The following is a 24,501-nucleotide window of genomic DNA, read 5'->3' as shown; positions in this document are numbered from 1 at the left end:
CCTCCTGTCCCGGCCCCATCACCAAGACTCTGAACGAAACAATTATGTCTTCCCTCTTTTCCTTTCTTTTAACAGACTCCCTAGTTTCTATCTTTTCTTTCTTTACACGACTCCAAAAGAGAAGGCTTGTTGTCAGGTCTCTTCCAAAGTCAATAAACACAATCATGAGAAAGGCATCAGACGAGCCTCTCGGTCATGCTTCAGAAATGAAGCTGCAAAAAGGGATCACGGACGCCACCAAATCGAATTAAAATAAAAAAGTAAAAAGCCATGGCTGAGATTTGGATAAACCCAAGTTGTAAGATTGGAGCACCGACGCTGGCCGGTTCGTATATGCCATTAGATTACACATCCAGAAGTTCCTGGTTAAATTCGATCCTACCCCGTGACTGGTTCTTCCAATCCAACATATCGAATTTGTGAATAGAAAGTGCGGTTGATGGCGATTGAAAAACTTGATCGCCTCCCTTTTTCTGCTTCTGGGTTCTGGTGGAGGAGATACCCATGTTGGGATTCTCCCATAAATTAACAGATGGATAACTCTTGAAAAAGCTACAGATTTTCAAAGCGTTCACAAGGAAACTGCGGATTTGATTAAAAAAAAAAACCTAAAATGCTCTGTTTCCAACCTTGATGATAGAGACGAATTTATTAAACATTAGTTGTTATTTACCACTGTGAGCTCAGAGTTTGACTTGTCGGGAGACGTTTCTGCTGCTGCATTAACAATGGCAAACAGACGTTGAAAGGCTGCAAGGAGAATAATTTAAAGAGAAAGATAGCCTTGTTGATCGAGCCAATGTCTCATTGTAAATGGATATGAGTGCAGTCAAACGAGTAGATCTTCGTCTCCTTCCGGCGAATCCCTTTTTAAGAAAGACAGTTTGATTCCAGAAACGCAGCATTAGTTGCCCAGCTTTGAACTGTTGGATGACTTGAATGTGTGTAACCCTTTTGCCGCTTTGAAAATGTCCTGACTTGAATGGATCATGGACTGTATGGAAGCACATCCAATATCAATTGCCGGTTACCTTTAACTTTTATTTTAATACGAGTTTGATGGGTTTTTACCGATGGAAAAAGAACAAAGAACAATTGGCCTAAAGGGTTTAGGGTTTTCCAGTGTTCCTGTGATTTGGACTCGAGGATCGCATCAGTAGAAACTAACTCGACTGCTGAGTCACCCTGAGTCAGGTGAATTCTACGGAATTGGGTGAGTCAAGGGAAACATAGGACAAATCCAAACTGTAGACTCCACCCAACTTGGCTCGCACCAGGCCTAATATATGATGGGCCAGTATGATGTATAGTCCATGGCTATCTGGGGTGGGCATCGGCTTCAGTGGAAAACCCAATTCGACCTGATTCAAATTTTTCTTCCTCATTTGACGGGCCGGGATTGGGTTGGAAAAATATGCAAGTTCGGGGTGGGGATGGGCTTTACCAAACCAGATCCAATCCTAACCCTAACCCTAACCCTAACCCAACCAAATTAACTTAATAATCTTTTTTAAACATATATATAAAGATAGAATTTCTTTAAATTTCCGGGTAGATTTTTATTATTTTTATTTATATAATATAATATTTATATAAATTTATTTGTTTAAAATTTTAATAATATTAAATGAATGATAGAGTGGGTCCTGGGCTGAAGTGGGGATTAGACACAGAACAGGGTTGTTCGTGTCACGTAATAGTAAGATATCCGATTCGTTACATCAAATGAGTTATCGTGCCGCCCAAGCCCGGATCTAACAAGAAGCAGGCTCAAGATAGGAAGCTTCATCGTTTGATGAATCATCTCCGTAGTAAACCGCCGTGACAGTTGACACCGCATCTTTCAGTTGACACCCCATCTGGACCTGTCCCGAACCACCCCTTCCGCCATTAAAGACTTACGAGCATTCTGTTGTTCTGCCCGTCTTTCCCTCTTCCTCTCTCTGTCTCTCTCTCTCTCTCTCTCTCTCTCGACTTCTAATTCCATCTCCCCACCAATGGGTCTTCGGCTTTTATCCTGCTTCGGGATGTCTCAGAGGAACGCGTCGAACAACAACACGACGGTCGACGAGTCGTCCGAGGAGCAGTGGAGATGCGGGGCGGTGCTCGTCGAGCTCTTCTCCTCTCAGGGTTGTAAGACGTCTCCGGAGGCGGAGCTGCTTCTGTCGCGGATCGGGCGAGGCGATTTTAACCTCGAGGTGCCGATCGTCGCCCTCGCCTTCCATGTCGACTACTGGGATTACCTCGGCTGGCGGGATCCTTTCGCCTCCAGCCTCTGGACTGTTCGACAGAAGGCGTACGTGGAGTCCCTGAACCTGGATACCCTATTCACGCCGCTGATTGTCGTCAATGGCAGGGCACATTGCATTGGAACCGACGAAGAAGGACTTCTCTCCGCCATCCAGTCAGCTACAAGATTTGCCTCACCCACCATGCAGGTCAGTCGATCTGCTTCTGCTTCTTCTTCTTCTTCTTCTTCACTCTTTTGTTTTCTTACATCTCGCTCTGTTTATTATGATCTTTTTTCCTGAAACTATTCGATCCAGTTTACATTTTATGCATTCGTATCATAGAAATGTCTACGAGATCTATAAGATCTCAAACATAAAAATACGTGCATCAGAAAATTTAGAAACCGAAATCAATTTTTACTACATCTCTGATTGCAGATCCTTAACAGTATGTCAATCGGTTGCAAATCTTGATTTCCCCCTAATAGTCTTGTAGTCTCCTTCACAAAAAAGAATCTCTCTGTCTTCTAAGCATCTGGGCTTTATTATAGTTTAAGCTCGGAGAATCGCTGGTTGCCAGTACAGAATAAAATGAGCTGCCTTGTTCTGGGTCGCAAGCATATATCCCTTTCTTAACGTGGGTACTACACCTTGAAAAAAAAAAAAACGATTAATGTCGACAGAAAAAACCATAAACCAATTCAATATTAAATGATTTCTGAAAGATGATTCCAATTTTTTAACATTGATTCATGCACAAGATGACAAGATGGATACTGGAACAAGACTGAAAACAGGTGCATCCATGTGTCTTTTCACTGTAAGCTCTGCAATTTAGAGGAATTAGCAGTAAATGATGCGCGGGAGTTTTTGACGGGTGAATTTATTCAACAGGCAACGTTCCAGAGGCCTACATCGAACTCCCTGCAGATTTCTCTAACGGGAGCTCTGAGGACGAAGATCGACAGCAGCGGGGCGGACGTGATGGTGGTGCTGTACGAGAGCGGGGTGGTGATGGACTGCGAAAAGGGGGAGAACAAAGGGCGGGTCTTAACCAACGACTTCGTGGTTCGGAGGATGGAGAAGCTGTGCAGCGTCAAGGATATCTCCGCGAAGAAGACGGTCTCTGGCGTCGTTAACTTCGCCCTCTGGGAAGACTTCAACCCTGTCAAGTGCGGCATCGTCTTGTTAATTCAGAACAGCTCCTCGCAGACCCTGGGAATTCAGCAGTTCCCTCTGCCCGACCACCTTTGATTCCACGGAACTGTTTTCTATTTTCAGATTTTGGAAGTATGATTTTTAGAGATTGATTCATTTCATTTCAGAGCCTTTAAATCGGAATGTCTCCATTTGTACAGGTTACTTTGGTACTGGAATCTGGATTTTAGAGAAATGAATTTCGCGTAGTGGGAACTGAGAGTGAGTGGCGAGAGATTCATTTATGGGCCTATAGAGCTCCGAACTTCAGCATGACATAACGTTTGTTGGTTTTGGGCTCTCATGTTTCTCTATCCCGAGTCCGTGGCCGAGTTAGAAAGATCCCCAAATACCATAGTAGTTGACACAATCGCCACATAATTAACGCAGTTGGGCCTCTCAAGGGGGAAAGAAAATTATCAGTGAACGGGAATGTAATCTGGAAGACGACGGAGGGTGGGAATAGAAGAGCAGTCGACGGCGGAGGAGGAGGAAGGCCCTGATCTTGTCACCGGCGACATCAGACGAGGGGTTTGGGGCAAAATCAATAGGAAAACACCTTTTCGGCAGAAAAAAAAAAAAAAAACTCTCAAAGGGAAGAAATAGATGAAAGATGATGGATTACGGAGACTTTTGCCGAAAATGACGGATACCGGCACCAAAATGAGTGAGAATTAGTCGGGGAAAACTGGGGCGTGATGAGCAACTGCGGAAATACTCTTAATCGCTGGTTTTTCCGTCACAGAGACGTTTTTATAACCGGAGTTCGAATCAAATCGACAGGTATGCGAACCGCAACTCGACCCAGCTGCGGTCCCAACCCACTCAATTCTCATAAATCAAGAGCAGATGGGGTAATCGGGATAGGGGTGGCATCGAGCATAGATTAACCCGGACCTGCCTATGTTTGAGCCGAGTTTGATTTAAATATTTTGAACTCGAGTTCGAGCCTAAGATTGTTATCGAGTTCGAGCTTCAACATACATTTAAAATTTTTCAAAAGATACTTGTCAAATAAATTATATATAAAATTATTCATATATTTTACATAAAATTGGGAATGACCTCTACTTAAAATTGGGCATAAAGGTGGTATTGAATCCAGTTGAATCCGAACTTAGTTCAAGCCAAGCTTGATTTAAATATTTTGAACTCGAGCTCGAGTCGACCCTAGCCTCGAACCTGAAATTGTAATCGAACTCGAGCCTAATAATTTTAACTGAGTTCGAGTTTAACGTATATTTAATACTCTATATAAAATATATGTCAAATAAATTATATATAAAATTATGCATACATTTTTAAAAAAAATGATAGGTGAGGTTCAGGATTGGATTTCAATAATAGATTAAAACGCACTAATATTAACCTTTTTTACCCCAAATGTTTTTTAGCTTATTTTTTAATTTTTGAATCTAGACATAAATTTACTATGGCTTCCTTAGTGCCCCTTGTTGAAACTTATATTCTAGGAAAAACTAGAAATATTTTTCCTATAATACATATTTCCAAAAAAAAACTTTAAATAAAATCCTATTACTATTAGTGATTTACTAAAAAAAGTTAAATGGACCTTTTATTACCTCTTCTAGAAAAATAAATAAAAATTAATAATCAATCTAATATATTACTATACTTATTGATAAATTTTTAATCAAATAAAATATCAAACACAAAATTGCAATAAAAATTACCCCATGCTAAAAGTATTACAACATCAATTGTCAAATACTTATTCAAAATTTTCTATACGATTTTCTAGCTCATCTTAGCAGGAAAATCTTACATAGAAAATTATTTCTCCCCTAAACTTGGGTATTCTGCCAAGACGACGCGGAGGAAGGGGGTTACGACATCGGTGTCGTCGGGGATGACAGTTACGAGGGAGGTGGCGGCAACAGAAGCGGTGGTGACAGAAATAGAGGCGCAGGTGAGGGGAGGAAGAAATCGAACGGCCGGCGACAGAGGTGGCCGGTGAGCAGCTATCGACGGTGACGACAACAGCGGACAAGAGGGGCTCGACGGTGACAAGGGGAAGAAGAATTTTTCCCCTCCTCACTCTCGCTCTTGCTACCGCTCCCGCTCCTGTGCCCCCACTCCTCCTCCCGACTCAGCTCATTAACGAGCCAGCTTGTGAGTCGTCGAGCCGAACGTGGATTCGATCGAGCTCAGTTCATTAATTTAAACGAGCTGATTCCCAATCTCAAGCTCAGCTTGAGCTCGAGGCATACCGAATTGAACCGGCACTGAGCTGAGCTTGAGAGTTCGGTTCAGTTCAATTTAGTATATTTGGTTCAAGGTCCGACTTGAACCAACTATGGTTTGGATCGAAAGCTCCTGAGCTAGCTTTTCACACGAGCCGGTTCGAGAGTTTGGTTCAGTTTGATTCAGTTTATTTGGTTCAAGCTCCGACTCGAACCAACTATGGTTTGGATCGAAAGCTCCTGTGCTAGCTCTTCGTTCTCAGGGGGATTTTTCCACCTTTTATTTCTTTCCTCTCGTCTTCTTCCCAGCCGATAGAAGTGACGAACATGAGTAAGTTCTTTTATTCAGATCTTTTGGTTTTTTATATTCGAGGCCGACGTAACAATATTTTTGTTTTCATTTTTACTCTCCTTGCACTTTCGAAGATCCGCTGCCGTCCCATAAGATACGACCTTTCCAAAGTCTCCACATTTGGCAATTGGTCGAATGACCGTCGAGGATGTAGTAATGGCAGAAATGGGGGGTTTTCTGCATCTCTTTTCCGACTCTATGCAAACGAAATAATAAATGGGAGATTTGCCAATGTAAGTAAGAGATATCGAGATCGAGTTTTTCGGCGCTCTCTTGCTGAAAATCGTTCCTTCAAACCTCCTGTTTCTTAACTCTCCCTTTCTGTGCCCACTTGTTCTTTCTCGTGCTCACAATCATAGTCTGCTTTTCACTAATCGTTAAAAAAACGAAAGAAAGTTCTTGACTAATCGAATGCTCGCCGGTGTCGATATTTTTAATCCATTTGGTGTTGATTATTGGGTTCAAACTTGATTACAATCCTGCCCTGGCCCCTCGTTCGTTCTTTGTGGTTTGGGCTTCCCAGGGAAGTGAGTTGAAAGAATGATTAAAAGCTACACAAAAGTTAACAAACTACAACGCGACAAAGAAGCGATGCTCTTCCAAAATAAGCTTAAGACAATCTGACCCAAAATTCAATTTTGGGAGACAAAAAGTTCAGAAAATATATTTTTCTACATTTTCCGGCCAGAGAACTGGTGAGTTTTCTCCGCAACAGCAGATCCAAATCCAGGGGACTTCGTCCAAGACCGGAGGCGTTCCAAGTTCCTTAACGAACGATTCATCTTGAGTACAGATTTAATAAGAATTTTTTATCACAATTTTTGCCATTGAGGTTCGGTCCATGGCGTCTCTCTTCTTGGTTATAAATGGTGACCGGAAAGTAGCGCAAAACTGCTTCTTTTGTAATTTTAGAGGAAACAAAATAGTGGATGTGAAGCTCGTTCATGGAGGCTCTTTCTCCCGTTAAATGAATGGCCTTACCGTGTCGCCGGAAAGTAATGCACATTTGCTACTTTTGTGAACGGAAATAAATTAACAAAATGGTGAGAATGAAGTTCGTTCATGGCGTCTCTCTTCCCGTCCATAATGGTCTCCATGTGTCGCCGGAAACAAAAGTGAAGTTGCTCCTTTTGTGAAGGGAGAACTCAAAACGGTGAAGTTCGTTGATGGTGTTTATCCCGTTAGTAAATTCTTTCTGTGTCGCCCTCAAACCTGCTACTTTGGCAAATGGAAAGGAAGTAAAACAGAAAAACTGAAACTCGCTCACGTCGTCCCTCTTCCAGTCGATTAACGGTCTCTGTGTTGCCGGAAATTTAACTTCAAGCTGCTACTTTCGTTAATGGAGAAAAAACAAAACAGAGAAGCCTTCTTACAAAAGGATGACACAGCACTATTTTTCAAAATATTCACAAATTTACACCCGCTTGTTCTTCCTCCTCCCAAACAATCCAGACTGGCCTCAAGAGTGCCGTGGCCTTCTCATCACCTCCACACTCTATACAAGCCACCTCTTCTTCTTTTTTTCAGGTCGGTGGCCGAGCTCTCACGCCCTTCATAGTAGCAAATTTCCAGTGTAGATATTTTACAAGGTTAAGTTCTGAACTAGCTCTGGCCCCAGCAAGTTAAGTACATGGCCTTCTGTATCGACTCGTCGGCCAGCCTCCTCCCGTCCTCGCCTGTCAACTTTTCGAAATCGGAGCCGAAGAGGCCGGAAAATGGCTGTGAGACGGCCGCCTGAATCCTCCTTTCACCCATCTGCAAGGAGCTATGACCGTAGCTCCGTTTGATCCCATGATCTGTATGGCTCTGCGAGACCGCCACAGTCGCCGCCATCCACACTCTATTCATGTAATTCATCTTACAAGCTTTGTATCAAATGCAAACAGATCCGTGAAGAGTTATGTACAAGCTTCAGCTATGGTTTCTCAGATGACACAGGTAAGGGCTGTATAAATAAGCAGAGGAGAGGCCGGAGGAAACGCGGTTTCGGAAAGGTGGTTTCTGGTTTACAAGATGCCGTATTAGATGGTCTGACATGGGCAATTGCATTGAAAGACCCATTACTTTAATCCCTGTCTTTATCCCAGAAGAACTTGTCAATTTAATCAAATCAATTACAGTAAACGACAGATGCTATTTTACTCGCTGAGTTTCTCGCCATTTGCCATAACTTAATCAGATTAAATCTCGTCCGTGGCACAAACAGAAATGAAATGAATCAACGACGACGGATGAAGAACAGAAAGATGGTTATCGAATTAAGCGACGATAAATTGAAACCAAAGTGATAATAAAGATTACAGTGGGTCCTGGGTGGTCTGGTATCCTTCCGAGGAGGCAGATAGCAGTGTGAAAGAGAAAACAAACAGGTGGCGACCTTATCTTCAAAGCGAGATGATTGTCACCTGTCTTCAGGTTGCTGCCTCTCTTGCGGGTCACTGCAGAAAGATAATTCAGTACATAAAATTCATTCCGTGTCCTTTCCGCCATTAAAATATCTCGGAGTTTGACAAAAGCCATCAGAGAAAGTGACACAAGGCCGATCGAGCCTCTCTCTCCGTATAATTTTTTCAGCCGAGTTCGAGATTAATAATTTTAACATACCAGAATCATAGATTTAAAATTTTACATAAAATATATCAAATTGAATCATTTATTTATAACCCACTAGAACAAGTGATATCTCGTGCAGCCAGTAGTGTCACTAGAACTGCTTCACTTGCTGTCCCCTGGATCACTCCACCACTTTGTCCTGTTCTGGTAAATTCAGCATCTTAGCCAGCACGAAGCATTTCTCCTAGAAAGCCAATCAAGGACAATCACTTCAAGTTCTGTTGAAGCAGCAGAGGAAATCCAACTAAAACCCACAATGTTAAAGCCAGCACGAAGCATTTCTCCTAGAAAGCCAGCAATGATGCTGTTGGATGGATAATAAGCAAAATAATTGGGGCTCTGCTAGTGGGTTACACCTGGCATTATCTTTGAACAATGAAATCGACCATTTTGTGAGCATGTTATCACGGGGCCTAAACCCACTCCATGCCCATTGGGCCCGTGATCCATTTGAGGATACATAGAGGGGGTTCTTGCCCAAGCCCTCTATGGATGGCCCAACCTATGTTTTAAAAAGAGAGATCTGTAGAAGCTCTCTAGAACGTTCCGCACATACACCAAGTTAGGTCTGCTATATATACTTAGGCATATATCCTAGTATTGTATATAAGAGTCTAGAAATGTTCATAACTAGATGGTAGTGGAATAGTCTAGAAGGATCCAAACCATTGGATCAATGACAAGTGTATACAATCTAAAATATTCATTGCTCCCCCCTCAAAACTATAAATAGGGGAGAACCTTTCATTTGTACACAACTCATTGGAGTGCAATACAATCTCTCTTCAACAAGTCCCTTAAGTTCTCTCATTGCTTTCATAGGGCGAGTGAGTGTAGCTTTTGCAAGTGAGAGTGAGAGATAGGCTGACTTGTATATTGCAAAAGGAGTTTGCACACAAGTGTCACACGGGTTATGCAAAGGAGTTGTGACCCCATGACAATGTTCTCTCAGCTGCTCCGCATCCATGGGCCTCAATACATTTTCCATTGTAGCCCGAAAACTGGGGAGACTCGAGACAGATGGAGACACTTTAAAATTCAAAATAACGACCTCCGGTGAAAGAAAACAGACTTACACGTGAAGGAGAGTGTTAAGAAATAGTCCCACATAGATTAGTGTATACAAAGATTTTGAGTTTATTAGTTTAAAAAAAGGTTTCCGTTAATCATTTTGGGTTAGTCAATTTAACATGGTATCAGAGCAAGGTTCTCATATGCGGACATCCATCCAAATTGTCCACATGAGGGCCTTCACCCAAATTATCCACATGCCTACACAGGGGGAGGGTTAAGGATAATACCATATACATTAGTGAGTATAAATATCTTTTGGTAGAAGAGGTTTCTTAAGTAGCTAGTCATTTTGGGATAGATCCCCTTCAACCCAATTTAACAAATATATCTACACTCGCGAGCATTCGATTAGTCAATAATTTTTTTTAACGATTAGTGAAAAGCAGAATATAATTGTGAGTGTTTCTTCCATTTTATTCTCTCCATTTGCTATCGGATCGTCACGAGTAGGAACAAGTGGGCACAAAAGGGGGTGTTCATTCTCCTTGAGCTAAGAAACAAGAGGGATGAAGGACCGATTTTCAGTGAAAGGAGTGCTACAAAATCTATATTTCTTACTTTCATTGGTAAATCTCCCCTCTATTTTGTTTTCATAGACTCGAAAAAGGGAGAGGGAAAACCCCCCAACAAGAGGGGATGAGAGAAACAAAGGTTTCCTCTATTTCTTCCACGGCTACATCCTCGACAGTCATTTGACTAATTGCCATAGACGGTTTGGGCCCTTGTTAAGTTAACAAGTCGACTTGCGAGTTTCCAAATCGAACTATGGTTTACTCAAACTTGGCTCCTTTAAATAAAGTTCGAGATCTAGATAACCGAATAACCTGGCGGAGCAATAACTATTCGCGGACGACTCGGTTCTATGCCCTCCCTAATTCCACAAAAGGAATCGTATAGGTGTCGTTCCGAGCAGTCAAGTGGTAATCTGCAAAGTGGAGCCGAGGATGCCTTCTTTCCAGCAAGAATTATGCCCACGTGAGCTTCACGAGTGCAGCGTCGTCTGATTGGTCGACCCGTGAATCTCGGATGCCACCCACGACCGGAAGCTGGCTCTTCCAACGAACAGGAATGGCCACTCGCCGTGTTGGACGATGCAGTCCTGTTTCAATCGAGTGCTTCATCTCTTCTGTTTCCATCAATGAAGCATGGGATTTTTGCTCGACCAAACCGCTACTTGTAATCAAATTTAAAAAAAATTCACTCTGAACTGAAATTATCATGGAATCTGAATTCGATTGTTTTGGTTAAGAAATGGGATTTGGAATCCAGTTGAAGCTTGCCTAAGAACACAAGAAATTAGATACTTTTTCAGAAGTTATTTTATTTTTTTATTACAGAATTAAAAGAAAGGAATTTATATCAATAAACTTAAAAAATATAATAATATTATAAATAATTTATTTCAAAGAAAAAATTAGGTGCAATCAACCGGATGCAGGGAGGAATGCGTTAGGCAGGACGCAAACTAGAAGGTACTCAATGAGATTACAGATTCTATATCCAGAAACTGAGATAAAAAGGAAAAGTCTGATCTGATGGGTAGTGAGAATCCTCATTTGAGAATAATCTGTCGATAAGATCGGATTTGGGTTTGGATTGGATGAACAAAAAACCTAAAAAGGGCCAATGCTGCTTCTGCTTTTAAGATTTGATTAATGTGTCCATCACATCAACAAACCTCGCCTACTGCTCATGTACAAGAATTTCTCAGAAGTGCTGCGTGATTCCTCACGTTATTGTGTGCTTGTAGATGAAGCATTTCCAAAACAAAACCCACTATAAACCCCGGAACCAGAAAGTGTGCCAGTAGAAATGAAACATAATTCATGATACAAGATAAAATCATTCCATTCAATACAAAAAAAAAAAAAAAAACTTACACTATCCTCAATTCTGCACATTACACTGAATCAACCCCCTCCACCTGCTGCCGAGCCAGGTATCTTTCCCTCCGCTCCTTCTGCAAAACAAAACGGAGTCAATGTCAGACTCAACAAATTTCAACAGCATGATTCTCTCTTTATACTGGTAATAAACAGCAAAGCTATATATACAATGAATGAGGAAATTACCCATTCATCAATAACAAGTCCTTCACCGACAATACGCGGGCCTGTATCTTCAGGAGGTTTCTTCCTAGCCTCAAGAGCTGCCTCAGCCTCAGACAACATGCGTCTGAGTTTTTCTAATGCCTTCAATAAGCACACCAGAGTTGTCAGCTACACTTCATAGAGGAACAACAAAAGTAATATCTCTGTAGATAGTTCTAAGATTTTTAAATTCACCGCACTGTTCTATCTCATATTTCTAAATGCTACTAGAAATGTACCGAAAATGAGTAATAAATGAGAAGCATCAACATTTTCTACGACCTAAAATATTGACAAGTAGCCTTCAAAATTATACTGAGAGCACTTACAGGGCTAGGACGATCCACATCCAAGAATACAACTCGTAAAATTCGCTCAATGGCTACCTGATCTTTCTGCTCCTCAAACTGCGGAAATAACACATTAATATACTAATGCAATAGGAAACAAAAACTAACAAGACAATTGTAGATTGAGCATTTGTTTCAATTGTCATGTGGGCTGTTTTCTAGTGTTAGGTCTTGGGTTCAGGCCCTTCCTAGGTACTGGAGCGTAGTGCATATGAGCTATCAAACATTCCAAACAAATGTAACAAGAAATTTTTTATTTAAAGGGCGGGGCTCAGACTCAGCTTATGCTAACAGTATATATGGGGTGGGTGCCAGTCATTCTATCACCATAATTGAAGTCAATTTTCTCAGCTTCACTACCAAAGAAAACAAAGGACAAGGTGTTACATTGGTTCTCTTTCATATTGGTTCTGTCTACGCTAGGTCTCTTGGTGTCATGGATCCCCATCTTCAGGGGAAGAAATCGATGGAAAATACAAAGAAAGGAGGTGTCTAGAGAGCCTACAATAAAGAATGCCAAGAGTGGTGGTTCAGTTTTGACCAGAGTTGGTGACTAGTGTCAAGTTCTCAAAGGACATCCAAAAGGGGGAGAATGGAAGATGGAAGAACTTGTATTTATCAACATTTGAAAAACAGATTTTGGACCAAGTTGTAGTGAAGTTATTGAAGACAAAGGAAGATTGAAGAAGACTGAAAATAGAGAAAATATTTCTTTGTAAACTAAGTTACAAACTCCAGCTTGAATAGTATGAAAGAAGCTGGTTTATGGAGTATAAGGCAAGTCTCACAAGTGGAAGCCACTCAAAGAAGGAAAGTAAAAGTCATCTCCTACTTGAAGCACATGAAGAAGAAATTACTCAATTAAAGACTCTTGTTTTGTTAAGTTTTTAGTTTCCTATTTCAGTTTTACTATCTTACATGCTGTTTTATTTAGCAAGTTATATTTGGCTGTAATTAGAATGTTATTAGAAAACAATTATTTCTCCTCTCCCTACACTCTCGTTCTCTGTTCACACAACCAAAAGACACAAAGATATATGAAGGAGCTGAAAAGGACACTAGCTTGCCTCCATTTAGGTTTGACTTCAGCATCATCTAGCTACATTTCAGCATGGTCCACACATTGCAACATGTAGCCAAGCTGCTTCCGGTCTATGAGGTATGCAGAGGCTCAAGCTATATCTTGCTTTAATATTTTATATAGTGTGAAGAATTTTGTTTAGGTTTTATTTTCTTTATTGATACATAGAGAATCATAAGACCGATAATACGAATTAAGAATAAGAAAGCAAAAACCTCAACTCACTGAGAATGCCTGTAAACTAGTTCTAGCAAACTGTAATAGCAATGACAAACCAAAGCGATCATAACCATCATAAAAATAAAGAAGAAAGAGATGAAGAGATCATGGTTTCTTATAACTGCTTTCAGAGTATAAAATCTCAACTTGGAAAAGAAATGTCATATCTCTAGAGAATGACTTGGGGTTTCTCAATACCTTGACTATCTTATATATGTGAAAGAATTTCAAGAAAAAAAGGATACCACCAGAGAAAACATTTGACATGGGAAGGCGCACCCTCAGGTTTTAAACAGATTCCATCCAATGACTCAACTGTGCATTCAAGCACCACCTCAAAGCAAACAAAAAACAGGGATAAATCTAATGCCTATTGTATCATTTTTTATTATTGAGTTGGCTCACTTTAACATTTCCCCACAACAAGAAATTATAAAAACTGTTCTATTATTCAAAAATGAACTCAAAACTGAGGTTCACATCACAAGCTCCAATCAGCTAACTTGAAATTCCTGGTCAAGCTTATGCCATTTTTCAACAGAACTTGCTCAACACATTAAGTCTAGCAAATGATTCAAGTACATGCTGAGCCAACAAATCTTGTGCGCCAGCAAAGCTTATTCATAAACCCATAAACAGCAAGTACTATGTCCAAAAATCAGTATGATTATGCATGTCACTGTCATCTAAGAAGCCCAAAAGAAGCCACAAGGAAATATATTGATCTAATGGTTTTGCAAGAATCCCAGTATGCTCGTTCCAAAAAGGATCAATACATCCAAAGTGGCTAAAAAAAATTTGGGCACTAGTACAGAGAAAACTCTTAAGAGGACAGTTAAAAAAATCACCATCAGAACTAATACATGCCATACAGATATTTAAACACCGGACAATGGCCCAGACGAACACGAACAATTCCAAGGACTCAGGGACTCACCAGCTCCGGGACATATTCTATGCCAGCTTTCACCTTCAAACTTAAGATCTTGAATTTATCTTTGCTCCTCTGATCTGTTTGTCTTTCATTGTTCTCTGGATGCTCTACAAACTTGAAAACTAGCAATACAAATAAAAGGGAAAAGAAAAAAAAATCCTATTAGTTATACTATAGAATAGATGCTCAGTTATTGTTGAAAAGAAAAAACTGCTACATGTTGAAAGAAGAGAAAATAAATGAACCAATGTGTGTTTGGCATACCAGTTGCTATAATACTTTCACCGGGAGAAAGTATACCCCCAGGAGGACGCATAAAACAGCTCTTTGGTGCAGTTGTTTGAAACTAAACCAACACAAACAAGACACAACTAAGTTCATTTCAAACATGACAAGACAAAGTAAAAACGGTAACTATAATAAACATATGACAATCCGGATAGCCCTATGGGCAAAGAATAAAACTTCATCATCTCATACTTCAGCATTCGGTGTTACAGTAGTCACCATTTTTGTCTGGTTCAGCATTTAGCCACAGCTAACGAGCTTTTTTCAGCTAAGCACACAAAACGCAAGTAGAAACGAATGCTGGGAGGCCCTTACCTTGAACGCTACGTTTGATCTGCTTGTATTTTTAATCCTGATAGCACTCCTCACCTGCTTACCAGGCTCATCTGAAACGGGAAGAGGACAATGAATAAACAATCCCTGAACAAGTAACCACCACGTACTTAACTTCTAAAAAAGTATTGAGGGACGATAGCCAACATCAACGCCCTTACGAGAAAAACGCATATTCCAAAACCAGAACAAACCAACATCAAGAAAACGAATCCATTGATCAATTTTCGCTAATCAGCATATTTTAATTAAATACATTATTGAAAGAAAAGTCAAAGAAGAAAACATAAAGTCAAGTCACGAGAAAACGTTAAAAAAAGGGCGGGCTCATGCATGTTGAAAATGAAACATTCCAAATTCAAAAGATGTTCTTCGACATCCACACTGAAAAAGAAAAGAGAGACCAATTGGGAAAAGGAACAAGATAACAATGGAACCCAACCTTTAAGCTCGCTTGAAACATCTACGCTCCAAAGTCGACTAAAAACCAGAAGAATAAAATATAAAAATGGAAAAACGAAAACAAACTCAATCTAGAAATTATCAGAAGGACGAGATTTAAAGCAGATAATCACTTCAATGGAGCTACAAACAGACTTGCATACTAACATCAGACTACCTCAGGCTCCCAAAACACCCATAAATCCATTAAAACCACCGGAAACGAACTCGAACGTACACATGATCAGCTCCAAGTCTCAGAATCAAAATTTACAATATAAAAAAAACTACAAAAGGTCAACTAAAGCGTAGACTCACATGGAAAATACAACTTGCTCGCCGGATCGAGTCTCAATCTATGTCTCGTGAGCAGAATGGATCGGGCAACGAAAGAAACAGAACTGGAGTGGCCAGAGTTGGACCCTTCCACGTGCTGATGGCTCTGATTCACCTGGTGAAGACTCTGTGTAGAAGCCGAGGCCGTCGAGGAAGAGGCCGAATGACTAGTTTGCCAAAAGGGCATTCGACAGAGACTCCAAACTTTCCCATCCGGAGACTTCTCCCCCGCAACAGCCATCTATTTTCTTCAACTCTCCTCCCCCTCTCTCTCACTCCCCTCGCTAATCGAACCCAAGGACAATATTTCTACGACATGTCTGGCCAAGTGCCCGTGAGGAACAGCAATGCCCAGATATGGATTTGGATTCCTCCAAAAGGAATTCCACTGAGATCTACCCCTCGCCCTCTCTGCTGGCTCCGTTGCTCTGTTTAGGTACAGGAGTCGAGTGATTCTGCTTCGAGAGAAAATGGCAAAGGCAACTTTACTCTTTCGGTGGGGGCTGGTGAGGGACAGTTCGGATTTTAAAGGAGGATATCAATTGTATTTGACGTGTGGGGTTTCAGGTCCGTGAAATTTTTTGGCTTCACTTCTCCGTGCACCTTCTGATGAGAATTAATTAACGTGAGAACCCTTGACAGTGGCCTTCAGGTGTTCACCCAGTACATACCTCTGAACCATCCTGTTACTGTATCTAGTATCCAATCAAGACCCCTGAAATCCGATACATGACGCATACCGGCGATACGGAAATGATCGCAATTCCAGTCTCGAATCGCGACGCCCACCCCTGATTCCTTCTAGTCTCCGTTCAACCTAATTCTTTGCGGCGTTGGCTTTAGATAATATGGTTGACTGCATCATGGTTTCTATAATGCAACTGATATCTAGTTTAATGATGCGAAGGGCCATTACGATACCTCTTTTGAATGTTGAATTGAGACTCAAAAAGAAACTACCAAACGGCTACCTGTCTTTAATTTTTTTCCCGTCTGTCGTGCGCATGCAACCTGGACACAGGTGGATTGTGTCCGGCGACTCATTTAACTACAAGTGTGCGGATACCTAAGTGTTTGATAAAATGCAAATGAGACGGGAATCAAACCATTCAAAGCAGGCTACATTTGGCTGAATCATTCAATATGGGTAGTTGCGGTATTTCTACAAGTGTGCGGATACCTAAGTGTTTGATATAATGCCACTGAGACGGGAATCAAACCATTCAAAGCAGGCTACATTTGGCTGAATCATTCAATATGGGTAGTTGCGGTATTTCTAACTGATGGCCTGTTTTGTGGAATTTTTCACAAGCAGATGGACTGTTGCAGGATTGGTTGCAGGAAATGTACATACAAACAGAGAATGGCCGCAACAACAACTCACTTTTTCCCAAAAGTTCCTCGTCTCGGTAGAAGCAAAGCCATTTTTGTTGCGTTTGGGTCGGTGTGGGTTGTATACAAAGCAACAAAACGTCTTTGGCCTCTACTTCCAACCAAATGCATCAGATTCCTCCCTGTACAGCTCTACCAAAAGTATTCCCAGACTGTTATCCTGTTCCATCGTTTTCTTTGCACTCCATTCCAATCTTCCCTGATGATAGTTCCACACATTTGAAAGTGAAAACACCTGCTCATTCTTCTAGTAAGGACTACGTTATTTTCCTCCTGTTTTCACCCAAGTAAGTTTATAGAGAAAACAGCTGCATTTTGATATAGCCACAGGGATTTGACCCTTTTGATTCATTTTTTCCCCCTCCCAAGCTCCTCTTTTCACACAAAGCAAGGGTCAATGACAGATAAAGCTCTGCCTTTAGTGAATCTCATCTGAACCAGAAACCTGCAATATAATGAAAAAGCCATGTGGAGGGGCCCAATGTTATGCCACAGCAAGACAGCCTCAAAGTAATAGCATTTTGTAGTATCATTCCACCTCATATCTTAACCATACTTTTGTGATACTAATCATGCCACATAGACATTAAATAGGAGAAAAAAAATAAGGCAGCAGGACACAAGTTAATTACTTCTTTCCCATGCTCTAATGGAATTTTGTCGACCACTATCAGTACTGTAGTCCCCACAATGAATCTCATCCCACTACAACTATAGCTCACCAGAATTGTTTCCAACTTACAAAGTTTCAAAATTCATTAACTACTCACTCAAAGTAAAGAATAAAAAGAAAATGAAAACAGCTCTTAATGGCTCTTATTATGATAATGAGATTGTGATTCAATCTCACTGATGATAGGTAACTTTGTCTCTTGGTCAACGGATAATCTAACCAGATCCACACAAAAAGAAGAGAACTGTGTGGAGTTAGATTAAGTTGAAGGATCCAATATGAGACATTTGCCATTCTTTGAAGGTCCTGTATCATTCCAAATGTGACCTGGGTATTCTTCCAGATATTTTAAAAGTATGTCTCGAGGTACAGGAGCATAGATCCCAATAGAGATTTGGATATATTTCATTCCATCAGACTTGTTAATCAACTCCAGCATTATAAAACAATCCCCACCAAATACCAACTTGCATAAAAAGAGTAGAAGCTTTTGTTTGTCCCACCAAGAGGTGAACAATCTCTAATGGAATTTGCCAATGCCAAGAGAAGTAGATGAAATCCGAGGTGATAAAGTAAATGCTTCACTGCATCAAATGATTTCTATAGAACTTGGCAAAGATCTAAGCCAGTGATTTACCCTCAATCAGGCTGGAGTCCGGGTTTCCTGAGCCAACAGCCCCGGTATATCAGGTTCCTGTACAGCACAAACCTTGGCTGAGACTCTTAAGCATTAGAACATGGCAATCTTAGCAAATGACAGCTTTCAATACTTATCATTAAGGAAGAGATTGAGAAAGAGGATTAAATGGTAAGCAAAGTCAAAAGATTGAATTAGATCGTTTTCAATCCAACCCCCATAAACGTGAAAACTCGTAGCAAGAATTTAAGTATTAGAGAAAAGCTTATATATTAGGCCCAACAGAACTTTCAAGCACGAATACAACAAAGAGAGAGAGTGCTTAGAGTTGGAAATCAGATTCATCCCACTGCAGGACAGCCGATTCGATGTTCTGCTCTCTCTTGAGTCTGTCCTTCATGAACCAGTCACATATCTTCCCGGCGTTAAGTTCATCAATGGGGCAGCCTTCTTGTTCTGATATCACCCGCAGTAGATTCAGAGAGGAGATCTGGAGCACAAGGATTAAACTTAGACAAACTCATGTACTCAGATGATGTATTCTAATATACAAGAAATTACTATACTATACTGATCCAAGGACCAAGATGACCTTCACAGGTGAGTTCATTGATCACGGCGAAAAATCAGTGGCCTACACCCAGAAAGGAGCAGTACAATCATCTAAGCTTTTTAAGTATCATAGAGACCATGTTACAGTACATGGTTTTCTTTCAATTAGGAAAGACGCAACTCGATTAACTTGGGTCACAGGCTCAAAATTACGCTAAATCAATCAAGCGCCCAATCTTCAACTGAGTCTGCATTTTCAGGTTAATGCAGCAACAGGAGGAAGAAGTAGATAATTGACTAAAACATTTTGGGATTCTGTTCACCTACTGTTAATCGACAAAGGAACCGTTCGTGTGAACTCAATCCAGTCATTTCCACCAGTCCAGCCTCTTCTAGACTCAAAAAGCCTCTCCGTTCATCATTCTTCTCGTCTCCTTGACACCTTCTGACAGTAAGCCTATCTCCGTGCCCTTTCCTTCTCCCATCCTTCTGCACTGCAGAGACAATCCTTCTACGAGTAATGGGTCGGCTCATTCATACAAAACGAGGCCAAGCCAAGAAGAGTTGAGAGTAGCAGCATGCGTACCTTGGTGAAAGGCATATATTTGTACCGGCAATTTCTGAACTTTAGATGGGTCGAACAGAAACGAAGCGTCGAAGCTGTATCTGTAACTTTGTAACGAAAGCATCGCTTAGACTTCGAAAAGTTATAGATTTTTTAGGAGATTATCGAGACTCGCAATGAGAGAATCACAGAATCTCCTTTTTCTGGGCGTTTTCTTCTGTGATTCTGTAAGAGGATAAGGTGACTGCTAAATCACATACCGCCTTAACCTTTTGTTGGATAGAAAGCCCATTCCTTGTTCAATGCTAGGCCCAGTCTGGATTTTCTTACGTGCACAGTGCAGAGAATCAGAATAATTTTACAAAAAATTTAAATAACAAAAGGAATGTTTCTATCTCATCTTCTACTTTTTTTTTTTTACTGAACAGAAGTATGATTCCATCGGTCTTAGATAAGATTGAAAACCATAGCAGAAAGGCCAGTATTTCATCGAAAGTTATTTTAGCTCTATCAGCATAAGAAAGGAGGCGCTTCAATGGCTGCCAATACAATATTCTTGGTTCGTCCACCCAGTAAAAACAGTATTTTCTCTCATATGAAACGAGAAACAAAAAATCAGAACAAATCTCGCAAATATTCACGAGTCACAACAAAATTGTTATCTCCATAAAAAACCCAGACTGGAAAAGAGACCAAAAGATTGAAATTTCCGGCGCTACCGGTTGGGTCCCCAGCAGATCAAATGCATCACTTTCTCCGCCTTCTCTTCCTCCCTTTTCCTTCTGCCGTTCTCCTCCGAGGCTTTTCTCTTCACCGCATCCAAGCCACCGGAAAGCCACCTTACTTGACAGGACGACTTGCCGGATTCCGCCATCGCGCTTCTCTGCATGGATTTGAAGGTCGATTCCCACTTACATATTCGTGCTCCGCTGCTCATTTCCGACAAGAGAGAGAAGAAAGGATATAAGAAATGTCTGAAGAGGGATTTTTGAGAAGTCTGGAGTTTACTGTATTTCCGTTGTCGATTCAGAGCAGGTTCGAAGGGCTATAAATAGAGTGATGATGCCGGAGCTTGCTTGGATCGCGGTTTATAAAACCAGGGGAGAAGAGAAAAACACTGTTCCGCTCCCAGATATCTGGCAGCGGTTTAGATCACGAGCAGACCTGTCACCCCTGGTATTCCAAAATACCGAGTGCGACGGCGGTAAGTTTGTTTATTAGAAAACTGCACGACGTGGCTTGGACCGTCTTTGAGCTGCGTACAGGTGTTTCATTTAATACAAAAAAGACTTCGAATCTCAGTTAATTTTGAACTCTGTCCGCGCTTACTGGTTTGTTATTTTGGCCTTGACGAGGGGTAAATGTTACCTTAAGAAGACAAGCAACTTAGCCGCGGGTTTGTTGGAAATGGAAAAGCGGTTTTTTTAATCCAGTGGCTTCGACTGCGAAGAGCTTCTGCTTCCTGTGGTCTTCTGTCTCTCTATAAATATAGAGCTGTCTGCTCCTCTTGTCCAGCAACTGTTTTCTACTTCTCTTCTGAAAATCCCCGTTTTTGAGTATCAGAAACATCTCCGAAATCCAGAGCGAAGATGAGTTCGACTAGCAGAGCTTGGGTTGTTGCTGCCAGCGTTGGAGCTGTCGAAGCCTTGAAAGATCAAGGGTTCGCAAGATGGAATTACGCCCTGAGATCCATTCATCAGCATGCTAAGAAGAACATAGGATCGTATGCACAAGCCAGAAGGCTATCTCCTTGCATCGTGAAGAAAATTGGAGATGAGAAGCAGCAACCGGAGGATTCAATGCGGAAGGTTATGTACTTGAGCTGTTGGGGTCCAAATTGAAACCGCCTCCAGTTTTTTGAAGAAATAGAGGAAAGCATTAGAGGGATGAAAACTCCCTATTGTAATTTGTACAGAGATTTCTGGTCTTATAAATGATAGTTGCTTACCACACTTCTCCGCTTTCTTCTTTTTTTACACAATTTGTTCAAGATCAAGGTAGCAGAGGAATAACCCTGAATTACTAAATTTGCTGATGCTTTTTCTACCAAGAACTTCAATAAGCAAAGCAGAGAAATGCAAAGGAACCCTGTAATTCCTTCCTGGCTTCCTGCTTCTCTGAATTCGTAAACCACCCCAAGAAATTCTGTAAAACACATTTTCAGTGAAGGAAAACAAGGATAAGATTTGGCACTTTTTATTGAGTCAGCTCCCTCTGATACTAAATTACCATTAATTTGCTGAAATTTGGTAGTTCAGAATGAGTGAATTGGTCTTGGTGTACTTAGGGATTACTAAACAAAGTTAAGCTTGGCGAACTTCTCAATTCTGAGAGCTGATTATCTCCCATTTTTCAATAATCAGATAACAAAATTTGTGATATTTGTGTGATTAGGGAACTTTTAATTTCCAATACCCAATAGAGCAGATTGGGGATGTAGCTCAAATGGTAGAGCGCTCGCTTTGCATGCGAGAGGCACAGGGTTCGATCCCCTGCATCTCCACTGATATTCCATGTATGTTTTCTCAGACACTGGTTCGATGTAGTCATCGCTTCTTTTTCTTTTTTCAGAAGAAAAAGATGAAGCATTCTGAGATGAAACTTTTTCTTCCTAGCACGTTTGGGGACAGGTCCAAGCAAAATCATGAAGTTAGAATTACAACTAATTTATCAGAGAACACACGTTCTTCTTCTTCATCTTAAGTCTCTGTTAAAAGATTTTTCCATGCATCTCCGTCCTGCTTCTGAATAACACTTGAGATGGGAAGCCGGATTCTTATTTGAAGAGAAGATAAGAGATCGAAGCAGATTATCTTATATTTTGTTGTGTTTCATCAAAATTACAACCATAAATATACAATACAAAAATATGAGGGAAGAATTCTTCTTTATCCTCGTTCCTGCTACAATTTTTTTCCAGGTGGAGCAAACCCAGAAACCAGGGATGCTCAATTGGGTCCCCAACAACTCAAATACATCACTTTCCTCAACGATTCCTCGGATTTCTTCAATTTATCCTCTCCATGTCTTCTCTCTGCACTAGAAGAGGACTCAAGCGAAGAGAGTCTCCTAGCTTGAGTATACGCCCCGAGATTCATCTTGGCATGTTGATGTAAAGACCTGAATGCATAATTCCATCTCGCGTAGCCCTGATCTTTCAGAGCCTCGACTGCTCCAACGCTGGCCGCCGCGATCCAAGCTCTGCTAGTTGAACTCATCGTCGCCGTAGAAGATCTAAATGCGGGAATTGGGATTCTCGGAAGAGATTGTTTTAACTTCTTGCTGCTGCTTGTGTCTGATGGGAAAGTGATCGAAGTACGAGTTGTTTATATACAATCTTCCGAAGGGGAAACCGAGGGGCCGTGGAAGGCTGAAAACCATCGGCGGTTCCGAAGTGACAGGTGGTGCGGTTTCGAAGAGCCTCTGGTTTTTCGACTAGAAACCAGTTGCCAACTCGTCCTAGTTTACGATTTAAAGATTTGGGTATTGTCGTCTTCTGCTGACGCCACCAACCTTCCACTTTAACACCTTTATTAATGGAGAGACTGAACGTGTGCCACTGACAGACGAGTACGATGACAAGAAACCGTGTGCCGAGAAGCTGAGAGCATTCTGGACAAGCAAATACCTTGGGAGTTAGAATTCAGTTTCCATGAAACCGGTGATTATCATCTTCTGTGAATTTAAAAACATAATCCAGTCTCAGGGTCTTTCCGACCGATCAGAGCTTAATCGGAAGAACATATTATTATTCATTTCTGGTTTATTAGCGTGATCTCATTTGAAAAAAAAACACTGGTTAGACTTCTCGAAAACTCTTTTTCTGGATAATGGTAAAAACTTCTGCAACGAAGTAGTTTCCTAATGTTCCTCCCTTAAGGTTGTGGATTCACATCATAGTGAATAAATGAGTGAAAATGGATCGAATCCGATGTCAAAGGAACTAGACCCAACCTGTCTCTCAAACTGGAGGACGGGTCTTACGTTTCACCCCATGGGTCGGGGATGGGACATGAAGAAAATCCGAGGTGAGGACAGGTTTCCACAAACCCAACCTGCATGGTTTTATACCGGTAATGACATTTGTAAAATAAAAATCTATGGTGTTTCAATGGACTCGAGACGAATTAACTGAGTTTTCAACAAGGAGAGATTGAATTCGAGGGTTAAGACTTGCTACAAAACTTGAAATTTTAGGAACACCTCAAGTAAATTTCCAACTTAGATTGCTTCAACAGTTAAGTCTTGGAAACTGATAAGACATAGATTGGCCAGTGATCTCAATCTCCTCTTGCGATTAAAGCGAATCCTGGGTTTTTTATCTTTCGTCTTTTATAGCTTGACAATCGCTGAAAGTAAGATGACTAATTAAGATGGAAAAAAAACAAAAATGGGATTTAGCAGCAGCGCGTAGTTACAGTTGATCATGTACATTTTGCGACTCGTGTACAAGATCGCAAGCTCTGCGATTCAATTTGGTCCCCAACAGCTCAAGTACATTATTTTCCTGAACGATTCCTCCGATTTCTTTGCTGTGTCCTGTCTCGAGGAAGACTCTTGGGACGACGGCAAAGACGGGGAAGAAGACGTCCATCTCGTGAGCCCTTTATCCGTCAAGGCCTCAACAGTTCCGACGCTCGCTGCCATAAGCCACAATCTGCTTGTGAAACTCATCTCAATGAGATCAAAATCCGCCCTTGTTTGGGTTTTTTAGTAGGAAAGAAGGAAATCGACTGTGTGTTCCGTTCATGGCGATCGGAAGCGGGTATAAATAGGGAGAAAGTTTGAGAATCTTATCTTCTTCAAAACCGGATGCGGATTTAAAAGCTCAAGGGAAATGGGTGTTTGGGCAGAACACTGGATTTCCTGACAGAGACAGATGAATTTCTCTGGATTGGGACAATTCCAGCGTCCCAACAAAGAGATTACGTTGCTGATA

General features: G+C 41.1%; 4 protein-coding genes and 1 non-coding gene across 6 annotated transcripts; 2 read left to right on the top strand and 3 right to left on the bottom strand.

The window, feature by feature from the left end:
- The first annotated feature begins 1,832 nt into the window (after positions 1–1,832).
- Positions 1,833–3,624, top strand: LOC137966586 (uncharacterized). The gene is made up of 2 exons (XM_068813259.1): positions 1,833–2,438; positions 3,126–3,624. Exons 1-2 carry the CDS (start codon positions 1,998–2,000, stop codon positions 3,483–3,485), a joined length of 801 nt encoding a protein of 266 aa, XP_068669360.1. The 5' UTR covers positions 1,833–1,997; the 3' UTR covers positions 3,486–3,624.
- Positions 3,625–11,450: 7,826 nt separating this feature from the next.
- On the bottom strand, positions 11,451–16,260 carry LOC137966194 (vesicle-associated protein 4-1-like). The gene is made up of 7 exons (XM_068812742.1): positions 15,726–16,260; positions 14,949–15,019; positions 14,610–14,691; positions 14,349–14,467; positions 12,091–12,168; positions 11,744–11,863; positions 11,451–11,631 (listed from the first exon to the last, which is right to left on the bottom strand). Exons 1-7 carry the CDS (start codon positions 15,982–15,984, stop codon positions 11,572–11,574), a joined length of 789 nt encoding a protein of 262 aa, XP_068668843.1. The 5' UTR covers positions 15,985–16,260; the 3' UTR covers positions 11,451–11,571.
- Positions 16,261–16,740: 480 nt separating this feature from the next.
- On the bottom strand, positions 16,741–19,782 carry LOC137966376 (uncharacterized). Of its 2 annotated transcripts, XR_011116204.1 has the most exons (4): positions 19,584–19,782; positions 19,325–19,491; positions 18,446–18,935; positions 16,741–17,580 (listed from the first exon to the last, which is right to left on the bottom strand). XR_011116204.1 is itself a non-coding variant. In XM_068812963.1 (3 exons), the coding sequence occupies exons 1-3, from the start codon at positions 19,684–19,686 to the stop codon at positions 18,768–18,770; spliced, it is 438 nt and encodes a 145-aa protein (XP_068669064.1). In that variant the 5' UTR covers positions 19,687–19,782; the 3' UTR covers positions 17,804–18,767. The 2 variants fall into 2 exon arrangements, 1 of the variants encoding a protein (XP_068669064.1); XM_068812963.1 differs by lacking the exon at positions 16,741–17,580 and having other exon boundaries at positions 17,804–18,935.
- Positions 19,783–21,992: 2,210 nt separating this feature from the next.
- TRNAA-UGC (transfer RNA alanine (anticodon UGC)) lies at positions 21,993–22,065 on the top strand. The gene has a single exon. It is a non-coding gene; the product is annotated as a tRNA-Ala (tRNA).
- A 292-nt stretch (positions 22,066–22,357) lies between these two features.
- LOC137966745 (uncharacterized) lies at positions 22,358–22,863 on the bottom strand. Its single transcript, XM_068813448.1, has one exon. The coding sequence runs from the start codon at positions 22,778–22,780 to the stop codon at positions 22,511–22,513; it is 270 nt and encodes an 89-aa protein (XP_068669549.1). The 5' UTR covers positions 22,781–22,863; the 3' UTR covers positions 22,358–22,510.
- Positions 22,864–24,501: the final 1,638 nt, after the last annotated feature.

The sequence above is a fragment of the Aristolochia californica genome, unplaced genomic scaffold (assembly GCF_029961685.1).
Source record: "Aristolochia californica isolate CCGP_79_NKW_82.1479 unplaced genomic scaffold, dmAriCali1.0.hap1 SCAF_5, whole genome shotgun sequence".
NCBI lineage: Eukaryota > Viridiplantae > Streptophyta > Magnoliopsida > Piperales > Aristolochiaceae > Aristolochia > Aristolochia californica.
This window is presented reverse-complemented; position numbering and strand designations above follow the sequence as displayed.

Excerpts from the sequence above, each read along its gene's own strand:
- LOC137966586 (XM_068813259.1), top strand. The coding sequence starts at position 1,998 with ATGGGTCTTCGGCTTTTATCCTGCTTCGGGATGTCTCAGAGGAACGCG. Across the intron at positions 2,439-3,125 it reads TTGCCTCACCCACCATGCAG|GCAACGTTCCAGAGGCCTAC; the intron begins GTCAGTCGATCT and ends TTTATTCAACAG.
- LOC137966194 (XM_068812742.1), bottom strand. The coding sequence starts at position 15,984 with ATGGCTGTTGCGGGGGAGAAGTCTCCGGATGGGAAAGTTTGGAGTCTC. Across the intron at positions 14,468-14,609 it reads TGAAAGTATTATAGCAACTG|TTTTCAAGTTTGTAGAGCAT; the intron begins GTATGCCAAACA and ends TTGTATTGCTAG. Across the intron at positions 11,632-11,743 it reads GACTTGTTATTGATGAATGG|AAGGAGCGGAGGGAAAGATA; the intron begins GTAATTTCCTCA and ends TTTGTTTTGCAG.
- LOC137966376 (XM_068812963.1), bottom strand. The coding sequence starts at position 19,686 with ATGCTTTCGTTACAAAGTTACAGATACAGCTTCGACGCTTCGTTTCTG. Across the intron at positions 19,492-19,583 it reads AATATATGCCTTTCACCAAG|TGCAGAAGGATGGGAGAAGG; the intron begins GTACGCATGCTG and ends TTGTCTCTGCAG. Across the intron at positions 18,936-19,324 it reads GGTTCCTTTGTCGATTAACA|ATCTCCTCTCTGAATCTACT; the intron begins GTAGGTGAACAG and ends CTTGTGCTCCAG.
- LOC137966745 (XM_068813448.1), bottom strand. The coding sequence starts at position 22,780 with ATGAGTTCAACTAGCAGAGCTTGGATCGCGGCGGCCAGCGTTGGAGCA.